Source organism: Syngnathoides biaculeatus, chromosome 1 (genome assembly GCF_019802595.1).
Source record: "Syngnathoides biaculeatus isolate LvHL_M chromosome 1, ASM1980259v1, whole genome shotgun sequence".
NCBI classification, from domain to species: domain Eukaryota; kingdom Metazoa; phylum Chordata; class Actinopteri; order Syngnathiformes; family Syngnathidae; genus Syngnathoides; species Syngnathoides biaculeatus.
The window spans coordinates 4861408-4880038 of NC_084640.1; the positions used below are offsets into that span (position 1 = coordinate 4861408).

At 41.5% G+C, this 18631-nt stretch overlaps 1 protein-coding gene across 3 annotated transcripts in view; it reads left to right on the top strand.

The window, feature by feature from the left end:
• nxph1 (neurexophilin 1) overlaps positions 1-18631 on the top strand; it is a 72934-nt gene that overhangs the window by 23503 nt on the left and 30800 nt on the right. For 2 of the 3 annotated variants that reach the window (XM_061837908.1, XM_061837985.1), the window contains exon 1: positions 15679-16087. The exons of the other annotated variant lie outside the window; for it this stretch is intronic. In XM_061837908.1, the coding sequence (XP_061693892.1) occupies positions 16067-16087 (21 nt within the window). In that variant the 5' untranslated portion in view covers positions 15679-16066. Of the gene's footprint in view, positions 1-15678; positions 16088-18631 lie in introns of those variants that run through there. 3 annotated transcript variants of the gene reach the window in all.

Here is an 18631-nt window from a genome sequence, read left to right on the forward strand (position 1 = left end):
CTAGCCTTTCAGGATACCTGTCGTCACTATTATAAAGTCCGTGACTACACCTCTTAACCATATCTATTGTTAAAGAACCCAAATACGCGATAAAACGCCAACAGAAGCTATACTGGACCATCCAGCCAGCGTTGTCTGAGATTTGAGTCCGAGATTATGCAGATCTCTGGCCTCTGATTGGTCAGTGACGCGTATTGCGCAACATCCACAGAGGGGTCAATTGTCATTCTACGATATCCAAGTGGTCGGCATATTGGCTGCATCCTCCGTCCGTGACGTCACATGGACATTCACCAATGAAAACATGAAGTGCACACTAACTATGGGAGACAAATGCGCCCCCTTCTGACACAGAAGCTCTTTTTGAAAAGGAGAACACCATACAACCGAGTGAAGTTACCGGGGCAATATTACACTATTGTTTCGAGCCATATTCAGACGATATGTGATCAAACCGCATCCCCGTCTGATCCACTTCCGCGGCGGAGATGAGCCATCGCGGATGAGCCGGCCAGTGTGGCTTATGACAGAGCCGAGCCGTCCTGCTTTAGGGGGGTGTTCACAGACACAACACAGTCGAGCCGGGGCACTTTATGCGCGCACGCAGCTGAGTGAGGCATTCTCAGCTTGGTTCTCCAGAGCCGCCCTCGTCTGCAAAGCCTGACGCGCAGCCTTCGCAGAAGCAGTGACCGCCGAACGGGGCGCCTCAGCCGGTGTGGCTGATTTTCGGTGACATGGTGGCATATAATGGAGCCGAGCCGTGCTGCTTTTTGCGGGATGTTCAAAGCCACAGCAGTACTTGTTGAACACGGTCGAGCCGAGGCGCATTACTGCCTACCTGTTATTTGGAACCCACGAAGCGGGTCTCTTGCAAACTTATGAAGGCTAAATCCATTCTCCCGAGTGTTCAAGCAATGTCCAGCAATGCAATGAGCCGGTATTTTTGCTAACACGAAGGAACAACGAGCTACCTTCCCGGAGGTAAAACTAATGGAAACAAACAAGTCCACTTGGGGGTACCGGTGTCCTTTACGTCACTTCCTGCTTCTTCTCGAAAACAAATCCCTCGAGAGGATTTTCATGGCGGGTGTTACAAAAAGCTGTACACGTCAAAATCATGTTTTGTGGTGAAAAAACGCATGGGCCCATATTGGCTGACATTTTTTCATTAATATACTAAAAATCAGCCATTTCATGACTTGAACCCTTTAAGGTGAAGGCTATCTCTGGAAGGAACAAGTCGCCATGGTGAAATTCTACACTGGCAAAAAATAGAAAAAGAGACTGTCAGAAGGCTGAACGCAGATTGAAGAAAACAAATCTCCAGGTTCATTATGATATTTAAAGAAAATATCTAATATCTAAAATCTGATATCTAAGAAAAACTTCATATAATTTACAACTGAGAAATGCAAGGAAGTCCTACTTTTCTGATATCAACACACCAAACAATTTTAATGCTCGAGCCTTATTTGCCACAATTGATAGCCCAACAAACCCTTGTGTGTTTTGTATTCCACCAAGGCCTGCAATGACTTTGGCAAATTCTTCACAGACAAGATCCATAACATTCAACAAACAGTTGGTACTGCTGCAGCAGGTTCATTGTATGTATAATGTCCACCAAAAAACGATTTAAACGCCATGACAGTTTCAGCCCATTAACAGCAAAGACCTGGAGAACACTCCTCTTGCTGTCTAAACAACCTGATGACAGATCTTTTCAAAAAGGTCTCAAATATTTTAGAGTCAGATTTGTGACTGATCTTGAACATGTCCTTAATATCAGGGGGTTTCCAGAGCCACCAAAAAACAGCTGTAATTATACCTTTGGTGAAAAAGGATAATGAAAAAGGACAATCTAGACAGGACGCAAATGAATACAGGCCAATTTCAAATCTCCCATTTTTCAGTAAGATCTTTGAAAAAGTGGTTTTATAACACATAAATCTTTTTTATCTCAGAATTACTGCTACGATGCCTTCCAGTCAGGTTTTAGACTGGACCACAGCACTGAGACTTCAATGACATATGTCTGAAGAGAGATGAAGGGAAAATGTCAGTCTTAGTTTTACGAGATCTCAGTGCCGGATTTGATACAGTTGACCACAATATACTCCTCAAAATACTTGAAACCTGGGCAGGTCTTTCCGGAACTGTACTAAACTGGTTCAAAGCATACATGGAGAACAGGAAGTACTTTGTCCCGATAAATACAGTAACTTCACATCTGAGCAAACAGAAATGACACGTGGATTCCCTCAAGGTTCCATTCTGGGACCTCTTCTGTTTAAGATCTACATGGTCTCACTGGCATAGATTATAAAGAACACCAAAATAAATTACCATAGATATGCAGATGAAACACGGATTATATTAAAATGTTAGCAGGAGACCGAGGCCGTGCACAGTGAACTCCTGACCCAGTATGAATGCTCCAGATCCCTCAGGTCATCTGGATCTGTTTTGTTTTTTTTAATCAGTTCCCAGAGTCAAAACAGCCTTAGATTAGATGAAATCCAGGTTGAAGACACACCTGTTCTCAGCCGCTTTTAACCAATATTCAAATTTAATCACTTTTTAAGTCGTGATTTTGTATGATTTTTATCTATTGTTCTTATCCTTTTGTGTTAAAATAATGTTTGTATTTACGTTATGATGTCTTCGTAAAGCCCTTTGAATCATGTTGTTGCATTGTGCTATACAAATAAACTTGCCTTGGCTTGTTTTTAATACAAGAAATTCAGAGTTTAAATTAATTTCTACAATTTATATTTCTTTAAAATTCTCTCACTAGAAATGTTTGAAGATAAGAAAATTGAGTTTCCTGCTTAATGCACAATGTAAATTTATGAAAAATACTGTTCATTGTCAAAAAGAGGAAACCAATTGGTCATTCATTTGCAAATGAAGGGTGTTAATTTGTCAATGGTGGCACAACTGGTTGGAGTGTTTATTTATTCATAATTGTTGTTAACTAAAGAAAAATATATTTTGTCCTTATACTTGATTATTGTGATAGAATTCTTAGAAAAATATGGAATTACTAATTGCAACACTACTTGATGTCTGTTTAAGGTCACTTCAAAAATAATTTTATAAAAAAGTAAGTCAGAGCATAGCATTTTCAGACAATAACTGAAAACCAACTATCATAAAGTTTTATATGGGCAATAAACTTACCCCTTTTTCTTAGAAGGGTTAATGCACTTGTTGATCAAATTTGTTTTGATCAATAGTTTTTTTTTTTAAATATTAAATAAATGAATGCCAGCGCCACAGTTGCACATCTGATTAGGGGATTGGCCTCACAGTTCTGAGGACTGGGATTCAATTCCAGGCCCTGCCTGTTAGGAGTTTGCAGGTTCTCCCTGTGCCTGCATGGGTTTTCTCTGGGCTCTCCGGTTTCCTCCCACATGTCAAAAACATGCATAAATTGGAGCATCTAAATTACCCTTAGGTGTGATTGTGTGTGTGAATAGTTGTTTCTATATGGCCTGCAATAGGTTGGCCACCAGTTTAGGGTGTACCCTGGCTTCTGCCCGAAGATAGTTGGGAAAGGGTCCAATACTCCCACTACCCTTGTGAGGATAAGCAGCTTGGAAAATTAATGAATATAAATGTGCATACTATATACATCTTAAGTGAATATAAATATATCTATTTATTTTGTTTGTAACATGACTTGAAAGGCCTTCAAACTCAAACTATAGTTCTGTCTCTGGACTTTCATTTCTCAACTTAAGACTTGACTCGGGACTTGAGGACAAAGACTTAAGACTTACCGCACTTGCGAATTGCACACCCAAGACATTATCTCACTTCTGCTTTTGACTGTATTGTAGTAACGGGATTAGAGTGTATGCATTTAAGACTAAAATGTCACGTCCCATCGGAAACGAGAGTAGGACCCAAATGCAGGAACTCGGAAGACGCAAGGTAGTTCAAGAAGAGACACGTTTATTGTATGCAGAGGTCGGGGATCGAGCAGGCAGTCCGGTGCAGCAGCAGGCAGTTCGGTGCAGCAGCGGTAGTTGTGACGTCGGGCGAAGAGAACAGATGACCGGACAGGCAGGAGTCGGTACACGGGGAAACAATCAACGCAGGCAGAAGTATCAAGGAGTCAGGCTTACAAGGTTGGTCGGAGAACAGACGAAGGTCAGTACACACAGGTTCAATCAGGAATACGAGAGTGCTGGAACGGGACATAAAGCTCAACAAACTGGCCGAGGACCAGTCGTCACCGGGTCCTATATATACAGGGGATGATCAGCCCGCACGAGGCGCAGGTGTGTGCCTCCCAATTAGCGCAGCCGCGCGGGCACCCGCACAGCTCGTGCTGAAGCGGCAGGATCATGACATAAAATACATCACTTCCTATTTTAAACTGATCCCAGGACAGTTTAGACCAGGGGTTGGCAAATTTCATCCCACATTCCACATCCGGGCCATTGACCATCTCAATCTGGCCTGCCAAAGATTAATAAAGAATTTTACAAATCATACCAACATCATGACAACATTCATTTGACCTTTACACAGAATAAGTTTTACTGGTGTATGTGTGCAATGCAATGTGGGACATACATTATACATTGTCATTATACATTGTCGTAAATTGGTCATGAAGCTTAAGGAGCGTTTCTCTGAAGGACTTTCAATACATAATATTTATCATGAAAAATGAAAACTTTCAACTCCATTGTAGGCTGGACTATGAGGTGGTTTTGACGCGCTGCACAGCTGATGTCGTGGAAGTCACTATCAAACCCCCACTCACTTTCAGATTTAGGTACATAGACGTACTTACTCACACACAAACACACGCACGCACGCACACACACGCCCACACACAGGCCCACACACACACACACAGTTGCCCTCATGGACTACAATCGGCATTAGTGATGGCCATGGCAGTTCTTTTGAGTGTACTAAATAACTTGAATCAGTTCCTTAAAAAGATTCACTCACCGAATCGTTCATTTTTTTTTTACAAAATAATATAAGTTCTTCCTCATTCAATGTCAATGAGCCATGCGTGAGGTTCACGTTCATGTTCACTCAACACGTTCACCAAAGCACTATATATGTTGCTCTCTGTCAGGTTCACCAATCAGACATTCATTAAACAGGACAAAAAAGGAAGCAAAGACACCAGTTCAAGTCTCGCAAGGAGAGAGGAGAGGAACTGTCTCGTACAATTGGCCACTGCACTCTCTGATTATCCTCTCCTCGGGACCTCTATTTATTTAGTTTTGAGACGCCCCTTATTTACATGGATGTTACAAAAAGGAGACGACAAGCAAAACAGTTTGAAACAAGGTGTAAATGTTCATGTGCGTGTGCATGTGTGGAAGATTGCGGAATACATGTGTGGTCATCATTTCTTTAACAGGCAGCAGTTCTAACAGTTCTGATGATTAGATGTTTTTGTTCTTGCTATCTCCTGCTAGGAGGCTGGCACGTTATCTAGGGCAGAGCAAAGCATTTCTTCATTGGAAGCAAATGTACGATAATTATGATCACAATTATTCCTAAACTCTCGTAATGCATTTTAAATCTGAAATTCCTGGGAGATTTAAAAAAAAAAAAAAACATCTTCGTTTGGCGTGAGCTCAGCTACTGACCATCCTTCTGAATCCATTTATATTCAGGTTGACTCACCGGCCAGTGTGACTTTTCTGCAACTTTTCTGTAACAACACCGATGTGTATCCATCTATCTGTCAGTTAAGAGTCTTTAGAGGTGTTTTTTTATGTTTACAGTAGGTACTTACTGTACTGTGCTGTAATGTCAGTTCTGCTGATTTAACACTGATACCTAGGTATTGCTTCATGTTCAGAATCAGAATCAGCTCTAAAATCTCACAAGCAATTTTTCATATTCCACCGCCTTTTGATTTCCATGTTAGCTCCGGCACGCGGTCCGCACAATGAATCTGAAACCCGGGGAGTTTAATGGCATTGTCGGGGACGCCACCAAAAAGCCAAGTCTCTGTGAATCACAGAGCCGCACAACATCCTCAAGTCTTAATCAGAAGCTGAAGTTCATCCAATTTGTTGGAATGGGAGCATAGGTTCGCAAGATGGATCGTCGGAAGCATTAGGCGATGTCCCGTCTTTCGGAGGTGGACTTGTGTATCACCTCACGTCCCTCTTCGTCGCAAGGCTTTGAAGAGCACGCCGACCAGTAACTCCGGAAAAAGATTCAGCCAAGTTAAGTTAATGTTTTGGTTTTTTTGTAATTTTTTTTTTCAAGTTTTTTTGTACTGTGAATAAGTGAAATTCCTGCCACTTGACAGCTGCTTTTCTGAGACTGGCCATAACAAAACTAACACCAGACTTTGAAGAACTGGCAAAAAAAAAAAAAAAAAAAGTGATCAACAAAACAACACTGTTCCCATTGAAAATAAATGTAACTACTAACACTTTTTCTTTGTTTATTTTTAAATCCAAGCATCTAGTTATAACTTGGCCCGTCTGTCAAATTTTAAGTCAATGTGGTCCCTGAGCCAAAAATGTTGTCCACCCCTGGTTGAACCTCCAGGAACACACACTGTTCTGTCTTACATCAAAAACTGTAGAGACACTGTGACTGTCACCTCCTGCCTAAAATCTGCAACAATCATCCCCATCCCCAAAAAAGCAGCAATAGACAGTCTAAATGATTTTAGGTCTGTTGCACTCACGCCTGTGATCATAAAGTGCTTTGAGAGGATGGTTGCATGCCACATACAGTGAAGAAAATAAGTATTTGAACACCCTGCTATATTGCAAGTTCACCTACTTAGAAATCATGGAGGGGTTTGAATCTTTCATCGTAAGTGAATGTCCACCGTGAGAAAGATAATCTAAAAATAAAAATCCAGAAATCACAATGTATGATTTGTTAACGATTTATTTGTGTGATACAGCTGCAAATAAGTATTTGAACATCTGTCTATCAGCTAGAATTCTGACCCTCAAAGACCTGTTGGTCCGCCTTTAAAAGTCCACCTCCACTCCATGTATTATCCTAAATCAGATGCACCCGTGTGAGCTTGTTAGCTGCATAAAAACACCTGTCCAGCCCATACAATCAGTAAGACTCAAACTTGTAACATGGCCAAGACCAAAGAGCTGTCCAAAGACACCTGAGACAAAATTGTACAACTCCACACGGCTGGAAAGGGCTACGGAGAAATTGCCAAGCTTGGTGAAAAAAGGTCCACTGTTGGAGCAATCATTGGAAAATGAAAGAACATAAAACATGACAGTCAGTCTAGATTGGACTGGAGCCCCACATAAGATATCACCTTATGGGGTCTCAATGATCCTTAGAACTTGGTCAATGACGTGGAGAGAGCTGGGACGACCATTTCCAAAGTGACTGTTGGTATACGCTAAGACTTCATCGTTATAAATCATACATGGCAATATAAAAATATGTTAGAATAGTACAGGACATGTATGAGGGCAGCAGAACAGCGGTGAGGTGTGCCCTCGGTGTGTCAGAAGAATTTAAGGTGGAGGTGGGACTGCTTCAGGGATACGCGCTGAGCCCCTTCCTGTTTGCGGTAGTAATGGCTAGGCTAACAGATGAGGAGAGATTGGAATCCCCTTGGACTATTATGTTCGCAGATGATATTTTGATCTGCAGTGGAAGCAGGGAGAAGGCTGAGGAACAATTAGAAAGATGGAGGAACGCACTGGAGTGTGAGTGGTGGACCCCCCTCCCAGACCAGGCAGGGACAAAAAAAGGCAGAAGGCACCATACATAGGCAAAGAAATCAAGTCTAGATCTAGGATGATTTTGCCACCGATTGTGAATGGCTTCTTTGGTTTTCCACTTTAATATTGTAGAATTGTTTTCTAAGCAATCGTTAACAAGACGAGTAATGATTGTGTATATTTATTATGAAGGCCGATTAAGTTCAAGTTGCCAAGTATACACAGTCTTGGGGAAAGTGGAATCCTAAAGTTCAAATTATTGAAGAACCGAATTGGTATGCATTCCCACTTAGCATGAAAATAGGTAACCGGGGGTATTTTGAGTGCATTGGACAAAAATATTTGATTGAGAAAAGACCATTTTATGGTTAGTGTACTGAGTAAAATGTACTTGATGGAGTACTTTATATTGTATGAGCTGTAGTTTTGTATTTTGTCATTTTAAATGTATTGTTACATGAGTAACCAAAGATCTGATATGAAATTAAAGGGGCAATTAGGCCTCAGGTAAAGGATAACATTTCACATTTATAGGGTTCTCTACTTTGATGAGGTGGGGAGAAAAAGAGAGAGATGGCATAAAATCTTGAGCAAGGTGATCACTTTACAGCTTTCACCCTCAGGCTTCAGACAGACAGCACAAGTCTTTGATTTTCCCATTAGAAGTCAGACTGGAGGTTTCTAAATCCACCTGACTTTTGGTGTTCAAAAAAATAAAAAAAGTGTGTTAAGCCCTATCCCTCATCCCTCCCCATGACCCTCTCACTCAGGGGCTCCAGTCAGACAGATAAGGACTAATCTACAGCTAGCTGCTGTTCATTTGCAACCACCTGTATCCAAAATTCACATTAGTGTTGTGTGCCGTGTTCTCATATCCACTCATCATGTCCTTCCAGAGGATGCTTTGTGATGCAGGTGAACACTTGATTGACTTCATTGAAATGAATAATAATGTAACTTCCCACACGCAGCATTGTGTTAAAAGCCTGTGACTTGGCGACATGCTGTCAATGAGAAGCATCCATCCATCCATCCATTTTCTGAGCCGCTTATCGTCTTGATGGTCACGGTAGTGCTGGAGCCTAAACCAGCTGTCATCGGGCAGTTGGCAGGGTAAACCCTGAACTGGTTGCAAGCCCATCACAGGCCACATGGAAACAAACAACAGTTGCACCATCACACCTAGGGGTAATTTAGAGTCTCCAATAAATGCATGATTTGGGGATTTGGGAGGAAACGGGAGTGCCCTGAGAAAACCCAAGCACAGGCGGGGCTGGGATTTGAACCCTAGTTCACAAAACTGTGAAGTTTGGCTTCTAAAGTTCCAAGTTCTACAGCTGCCACCGTGTCGCCGCATTAAGGAGGTGAACAAAAAGGGTAAAAGTGACTAATCAATGACACTGATTTAGTGGCAATTGTGCAACCGATGTAGAGACCTCAAGAAATTTTCAAGTGACTAATGTTGCAATGGTGCAGAGAGTTTGCAAACACATATAAGTGAGCAATAGTCAAATAACAACATGCAAAAAGTGCAGTGTGATCGAAAAGTAAAGTTAATATCGAGTGGAAAGAAGCTCTTGGAATGTCTGCTGGTCTTTGTTTAGATTGTTTGATAGCGCCTACCTGAGGGAAGGAGCTGGGAGAGGTGGTGACCAGGATGTGGAGGGTCTGAGAAAATTTTGCACATCTTTGTCTCTGTCCTGGCAAGTCCTCAAGAGCAGATAGATGGGTACCGATAATTTTCTTCTGCAGTCTTGACTGTCCATTGCAGTCCATTTTTGTCCTTTGTGGCAGCACTCTGGTGGATGAGCACAGAAACGATCCAATGAGTGCTGTGCAGAACTGCCTCAACATTTATTGTGGCAGGCCATGCTTCCTGAGAACTCCATGGAACTACATCCTCTGCTGACCATTTTGAGGATGGATTTCAGGTTGGTTTCCCACTTCAAGTCCTGAGAGACTAATTCCCAGGAACTTGAAGGTCTCATCAGTTGACAGAATGCAGTTGGACAGCATGAGGGGCACCTGGGACAAAATATGATTCCTGAAATCCTCGTACCTCTACCATATTGAGTGTATTTATCTCAAGCTGCAGTTAACAGCAACAAACCTCTAACCACTCTCTAGTGTCCATACGCAGACTCGCACCATCTTTAATGAAGCAGATGACTGTAGTGTTCTCTGCAAATTTCAGGAGTTTAGGTTAGATCATTCATGTGGAGAGAGAATAGCGGTGGCGCGTGGACATAGTTGGGGGTTCCTGATTGTGATGAGGTCTGTGTATGAGGTGGTCACCCAGCTTCACCTGCTGTGTCTTGCCCATCAGAAAGAGTAGTGAGTGACATGCATCACAGCCTACATTTGCCCTTGTGATTCGATGGCAACCAGTTCACTGTGTATATCGCCTCTTGCCCAGTCTTCTGGGACAGCATATAAATGCAAAGTAACTAGAGTTCATAAATATAAACATTTATATGCTTCATATTAAAATGGGAATGTACTTGTCACAGTTAGGGTTTCTGAATCCAGGAATCTAAAAAAAATGATATTTAATGTCCATAAACGGCAAGCTAAACAGTCCAAAAAACAAATAATCAAAGTAACAAAGAAAACCTTAAACTTGAAACGGAAAAAGAACTGACAACTTTGAGAGGACGGGGACAGTGGCATGGGCACGGACAGAGAATGACAGAAACAAACAATGACAACAATGGACCGACAAAAACTGTAAGAAACTAGGGAGTTTAATACACATATTGATGAGACAAGGAACACTTGGACAAGACAAGTGGTAGGAAGGAGGTGATTGATCCTTCGTGCCGTTTCCCACTTGTAGTGGGTAAAAGTGAAGATGTGGTCAATTAAATGAGCACTGAAGACAAAAAAAAAAAAAAAATCAAACACAGGAATACATGAAAACAACCACACACCAAAACAGACAAGACAATACCCCTACCCTCAAGGAACATATTCCAGATGTTCCACAAAAAAATGACCAACCAAGGGCAGGCAGAAAGGAGGCTTCAGGGAGGATACACAAGAGCAGGGAGAGGTGGCTGCCGCAGGCAGAGCGCTACCAGAGCGGGTAGAGGTTGTGGCCTCAGCTGCTGGGGAGAAGAAACGGGAGCCTGCCGCAGCTGCCTGAGAGCAGCAATAGGGTCTATAGTCATTTCCTCTGCCTGCCGTGATTGAAATTTGGGAGGTGTGGGTATGAGAGGGGCATAGTGCACTGGGACTCAGGAAGGTGTGCTACAAAATGGATGGAATGGAATAAGGTGATGAAAATGGCACAGAATGAGGTGACTCATGAGCTCGTTTGAATTGATGTAACTTAGGTATGCAAACTGGAGAACAAAACAAGAGACTTAGGAACAAGGAGAATAAAATGGGATGATAACATATGACCTTGAGTTGGGCACTTCCGTTGGCCACCACGTGGTGGTTTTGGATAGACTGCCAAATGGGTGCCCAGGTAAATGTCATAGGGAAAGGACTTGGTCTTGGAATCACAGGTAGCAATGGGGAAAGTGAGATGCAGCTTCAAAGAGTGGAAAACGAAGTCTCATTTAGAAGCATGTGTCAGTGACGACATTGTTACGTGATCAGGGAAAATGTTTAATTTGGATTTTTGTCTGTTGAGCAGGAAAACTCATGTGACCAAGGGAAAATTGGGTTTCGTTTAGGGCGGTGTGTGTCGAGTGGGAAAGCTGGGGAAATTGCGTCAAAGCGACGCACTAGACTAAGTCCGACAACACTTGACAAAATTGTTTTCAGTAACAAAAAACAATAAAATGTGACAATGGTTCACCAACCATCTTTATTGTGCACCCACAGTATATGCGTGTATTGATGTATGGGTTGTGAGAAAGTGTAATATTAGTAGCAATATTAACTGTCATGATCAGTTAATACTGATACTTCAGGATAATCTTGAAAGTGACATTATAACGTTGACTCTCAAATACCTCTGCAATACTGCTCACTGAGCAGCAGGGGTCATTAAATAGCTAATATGAATGAAACTGAGTAATGAACCTTTGGGTGACACATTCATTGAAAGACAGTCTCATTGGTTCATAATGCTTCTATTTGCCCATCACTACTTACAGACCTGACAAAAACTGATTTAGACTCGAAAAAACAGGGGAATTAACCAGAAAATTCTAAATCTCTCAGAGTTTGCTAAGTAGTTAACTATATTGGGGTCAAATGATAATGAAAATCAAAATCTAAAAAATGTATGAGGTAGAATGGTCAGACAGTCAATAACTAGTAAAAGTGGAGGTGACAGGTGAAAAGGACATAGTAGACATAACTGGAGGAGGGTAGGCAGGGTTGGCAGGCTGAAGGTGCTGGCAGGCAGACTGGTGGCATGCTAAGCTGTAATGGGCCCTGTTTTGGTCGGTTCATTCTGTCACGTCTGGGGGTACTGAACGCAAAGAAAGCATGGCAAAGATGTGGAGAACCCATATGTAGGAAAGCAGGGAGGCAAGGCAAGAGTACAGGAGTCTCAAAAAATATATATATTTAATTTCCAAATAGGACAAACTAAACAGTCCAACATCCAATGATCAAAATAACAAATAAAACCCAAGATTTTTAACAAAACAGAACTAATAACTTTGACAGGACAGAGACAGCTGGATGGTTAGGGTCAGGGAAGGACAGAAGGACAGTTACGTTAACAATGGACCAATAAGACGTTAAAGAGACTTAAATAGACAGTAATTGATGAGACAACAGCGAACACCTGGACAAGACACTTGTGGCAGGAGGGTGCTGATTGGTTGACACAAGGTAGAGGGTAAACGTGGACACAATCAACAGGAATGAAGACATGAAAAAAAAATTAACACAGGAAACATGAAACAAAGGACAAACCAAAACAGACGTCAACAGTGGTACTCTTTAAGATTTGTTTAACAGCCCAAGAGATTTTAATCAATATCATATGAATTAAAACTCAGTTTTATGAGATAAAATACCACGTAGTTAACAGTTTATTTCTTCTTCATTCATCTAACAGTGAGGACCACATTTAGCTGATTTCCATGACGTTTAATGAGTCATTGTTTGCTATTCTGTGGAAATGGAAAAGAAAATTCCTCATTCATAATGACAGCAAATAATAGAATACATTAGATCCATGCTAAAGAGCTTTATATTTTCACTGTGAATAATTTAATGCAATTTGTGAAAGTAATAATCCTCAATCTTTCATACATAAAAGCAGAATAAGATGCAGAGGTGGTTGTTTAAAACCATTTGAGTTGATGCTAGAAATGGTGAAGGTAGTGTGTGATGAGGGAGTTGCCCCATTTTCTTTTTGAAAAATCGCATTAAGTGTGACACTGAAGATTAGTTGAGTGGGACCAAAGTGGGAGTGAATGAACTCAAAAAGGGGCTGCAGGGAGGCTTTGGTATTGTTTGCAATTATTTATTTAGTATCGCAACAGCTTAGGGGAAAGCTCAGAGCAGCAGATTACAAAAGTGGTGGATACGAGGCAAAGAGTTGGCCCTTTTCTTCTCCACTTTTGCGTTTTAACTCCCTTCTCAGATTTGAATTGGGGTGAATTCTGTATTTGGACCATCTGCCCACTCGCCAGTTAAATTTCTGACAGAATGAGATGGCACTTTTGTCAATTATCAAGAATAGACTATTTAATGTTCAATTAATTATTTGAGTTCTTTGCTTCCCTTTGCTTTACCCACCAATGACATGAGACTTGAGTACACTGACTAAGCTCTTCATCATGAAAGAGGTGTACTATGTGAAGGTTTTGCTTCAGCTTTTTGTGACTTGGTGGAGGGTGTCAGGCCAGGGCCACGAGTTTTGTCTGAGGGCCACATTTTTAAATGCAAGCAAACACCCGTGGATACATACATGCTTACACACCCTATTGTTCAAAGTGGTTCACTGTATGTTTAATTCAAAATTTTTATTAATTGTATTATTCAATTTATTTTTATTGTATTTAGTACATTATTCCATTGTTTTTCAGAGCCTGACCAGCGACTGAGACTGCAAATTCAGTGATAGTAGACATCTATGGATCACACATTTGAATTTTGAGCAATGGAGAGGAAAACACAATATTTCAGCAACCCAGCATCCAACTAACATTTCTGATGATGAGCTACTATTGGGCAGCACATTGGCGCAACTGGTTTTGAGTTTTGGCCTCACAGTTCTGAGGACTAGGGTTCAAATCCAGCCCCACCTGTGTGGATCTTGGATGTTCTCCCTGTGCCTGTGTGGGTTTTCTCATGGGTACTCCAGTTTCCTTCCACATCCCAAAAACAAGCAACATTAATTGGAGACTCTAAATTGCCCCTAGGTGTGATTGTGAGTGAGGCTGTTTGTCTCTATGTGCCCTGAGATTGACTGGTAACCAGTTAAGGGTGTACCCCGCCTCCTCCCCGATGACAGCTGGGATTGGCTCCAGAACACCCGCGACCCTCATGAGGATAAGCGGCTCAAAAAATGGATGGATGGATGAAAGCTACTGTTGCAGGTTTGCTTGTATTCGTGTTGTGGTAAGATTAATTTATATTAGCTTGAAGCTTTTTATAAACGCCTGGTCTGAGTAGTTGCTATTATAATTCAAAAAATTGGCCAACGTTTTTTGACCAGAAGACTTACACTCATTTGTTATAATTGCATCTTGGGGCTTATTGCATCTCACATAGATGGATGGTAATTTAATGCTGCGGTTTTGACCTCATCCCAACAAACCACACAAAAACATCCACTAAAATATTTAACTTGAGTGTCGCGCATTAGTTTAGCCTTTTGCATGCCAGAGGAAAGTCACGCAGATTTCGCGGCATACCATGCACCATGTTGTAGCCTACGTAATGTGTTTTGAGCAAAGTTAGACATTTTTGTTTTTCCCCATAATACTAGTTGTTTTTTACTGATATGTTGGTTTATATTATCACTGTAATGGAGGTGCTCTCTATAGTGACGGCTTCTTTACTTTCATCTTTCGACAAGTCTGTTTTGTCCTCATGAGCAATTTATACTCTCTATACTCTCCTAACCCTCTTTTAGAAGGTTGACTTTACCTCTTTAAGATGGACCTTTCACAACGAAGCAGCAATCTATACTGTATTGTTACAGTTAACCACAACAGTGTGTACTACATCCACTGGGGCCATGCAATGTAGCACAAATCCTATTACAGGACTTATATGATTGGGGGGCAGCACAGTTAAAGTTTTATGGGGGCAACCAACCCCACTTAATCCTCCCATCCGGATAAAACTATCACTGCACCACCACAGATGAAATAGGTGAAAACAGAAAATAAACATATATAAAGAAACTATCTATCTATCTATCTATCTATCTATCTATCTATCTATCTATCTATCTATCTATCTATCTATCTATCTATCTACTATCTATCTATCTATCTATCTATCTATCTATCTATCTATCTATCTATCTATCTATCTATCTATCTATCTATCCATTCTCTTAGCTGCTTATCCTCACAAGGATCACAGGGAGTGTTACCATAAGTACCAGGTCCTCGACTGGCAGTCATTGGCCCTACCCCGTGTTGCAGTCCCTCCCTAGTTGTGTGATGCACTAAAAACTGGAGATGTCAGTGAGCTGAGAGGGGACGAGACTGCCCAACAGCCAAATTTCTCACATCTCTTTCACCCTGCCCCAGAGATGGGTGTATGTGGTGCACTCATGTGATGAATTTGAAACTCAGGGGGCAGGCAGGGCTGAGGGCTAGGGCGCACGTATCGAGAAACAACACATATGCCCCAGTCCAACACCCACACCCTCCCAATCCATACCAGTCCACCAAGAATCCTTTGCTATGTATATGTGCCCAGATATGATTCGTGGGAAAAAGATACAGTGAGTGATGTGAGTGTGTGCTAACTGAGTGATTAAGAAGCACGGCACCTGCAGGTGTGGCTCATCAGGCCGATTGACCACCAACAAAAGAGGGCTACCCAAGTTAAACCTGTAGCACCAACCAGACCCCCCCCAATTCCTGGCAGCACCCACTATCTGTCCTCGACCCATCAACCCATCAAAAACCCCACAGCAGGCCAGTCAGCTCCCAGGCCCCACAGATGGCAGGGGAGCACCTGGTCCCCCACAGGAAGAGGCAACTGCGGCGGAAAAGAGAGGAGAGAAATAACAAGCAGGTCCGAGGAGCAACATGGGGGCCACCACAGTCCCCACCAGCAACCAGTGTAGGGACCCAGTTGGGCACCAGCTGGCAGTGCTCCAGCACCCACAGAACTCAGGGGAGTCACCATCACACCACTAATTCTCCTTGGGAGGTCCCACCCATATTTCTCCCCATCCCCGAGATCAGGAAGGAATGAAGAAAGTCCTGCCCAAAGTAGGTCAATTATGTTTCTGTGATATTTTTATCATTAAATGCTGTTTTATTAATTGTACTTTTTCAAATGATTTAACTTATGTATTTCAATGCTTTTAATCATTTAAAGCGTATTGAGTTACCTTGTGTATGAAATGCGCTATACAAATAAATTTGTTTTTCTTTGCTTTGCTTTCATTGAACCAACTATCCACAATGTTGGTGACAGTGGAATACTGAATTTCCTTTTTTTTTTGTGTGTGTAACCGGAAACCAAAAACATTGAATTGGTGTGTGTTCCCATATAGCATGAAAATGGGTGTCTGGAGTATTTATAAGATGTAGATTTGTGCTTTTTATCATTCTCAATTTATTGTTACATACCTGAATCCAATAGTTATGGTCAGTGGACATGTAAAGGTCTTCTTCCCATTTGGTTATTGTTAAATGTATTGCTTAAAGCTCAAGTGTCGGCAAACGGATGATTTTTGGTATATTATTAATGAAAAACCCACAGCCAATATGGTCCCATGTGTTTTTTCACCACAAAACATGATTTTGACGTATACAGGTTTTTGTAACTCCTGCCATGAAAATCCTCTCGAGGGATTTGTTTTCGAGAAGCAGGCAATGATGTACAGGACATAGGCGCCCCCTAGTGGACTCGTTTGTTTCCATTAGTTTTTCCTCCGGGAAGGTAGCTCGTTGTTCCTTCGTGTTAGCCAAAATGCCGGCTCATTGCATTGATGGACATTGCTTGAACACTCGGGAGAATGGAATTACCCTTCATAAGTTTGAAAGAGACCCTGTTCGTTGTGAAAAAATGGATTGCACGAGTGCAGAGGAGATTTTTGTGGGTTCCAAATAACAGGTAGGTGTTTATACAGCTCCAAAAAAAAAATAGTTTGGGGCGCACCACGTAATCGGTCTCTCTCATAACATAGCAAAAGATCCACGTATGAAATGTGTTGATGTGAGCATACAGCTACTAAAAAAAAATAGTGTGGGGCGGACCACGTAATCGGTCTCTCTCATAATGTAACAAAAGATCCACGTATGAAATGTGTCGATGTGCGCGTCGCCCAGCCAACAATGTCTCGATAGTGTTCATCGAGTACTGCACCGACTTTGAACATACTCCTAAAAGCAACATAGCGAGGGTCCACCTCCTCCTTATATGCCACCACGGGTGCCGAAACTCAGCCACACTGGCTGAGGCACCGTGTTCTCTGAAGAACCCAGCTGAGAATGCGCTACTCAGTCACGTGCGCGCATAAACCGCCCCGGCTCGACTGTAAAGCAGCACCGCACGGCTCTGTCATAAGCCACACCAGCCGGCTGCGATGAGCCGCGATGGCTCATCTGCGCCGCGGGAGTGGATCGGACGGGATGTGGTTTGGCTGTGATCGGATATCATCTGAATATGGCTCGAAACAATTGTGTAATATTGCCCCGGTAACTTCACTCGGTTGCGTGGTGTTGTCCTTTTCGAAATGAACTTCGGTGTCAGAAAAATGCGAATATCTCTGTTGTTCGGCTTCCGTAGTAGCAGGCACTGCGCGTTTTCAACGGCGGAAGTGACGATGACGTCAAGGACAGATGACGCAACTAATATGACAACCACTTGCATGTCGAGGATCACGCAATTACGCAACTTTGTGCATGGATGACGCACTCTCCGCTCACTTTTTTTTTTTCCGTATAGACATTGAAGTGAATACTGTGATATGTATTTTTCATTACAATATCTATTTTAGAATGTTTATAGGGATGACACCCAGGCTTTAAGTTCTGGAAATTCATTTATAAACTTTTGACAGATTTCTTTTACATTGAGGGTGAAGCTTCAATACTTGCCTGACAAAATCCCACAAACTCAAGTGTTGCGGCTTCAGTTCTCAAATATAATTGAAGGTGGCACGCCTGTTTATAAGAATATTTTTGCCCTGAAAAAAAAGAGCGCCAACAACACCCCATAGGTATGTTTCTCACACACAAAAAAAGACACCTGCACCCAGGATGCTGTAGTGCCAACCGGCCAGAAGAAGTGTAAAATATATTAATTTATTGTCTTCATACTCATAGATTTATCATTAAAATGAAATTTGTTATTTCTAAAAGTTATCACATTTTTCTTGATATAAGAAAACGTTTATACCCAGTCTTGGATAAAGCGGAAGAATGTGGATGGAGGGACTTTTACACATTTATTTCTCAAATAAATGTTTTGATCTTTGGTTTCATTCTAGAATACAGTCGTATAATTTTTTTTAAACATCTTCAAAGCTTTGAACTTTCATGGTGTTCAAACGAGACAAATGTGATAAAATATTATTGCCTCTCTGAGAAAAGTTTTTCAGCGTGGTTATGCAGCCGTAAAAGATATACACGAAATGAATAAAAACATACTGTAAATGAAAAAAAATGTACTATGAATGACAAAAACATTGTAAACAAAAAACACGAATTGTAAATGAAATTAAAACAAATATATTAAAAAAATATCCTGGAAATGAAAAAAAATATAATGAACAAAAAATGGAACAAATGGAAAAAATATAAAAC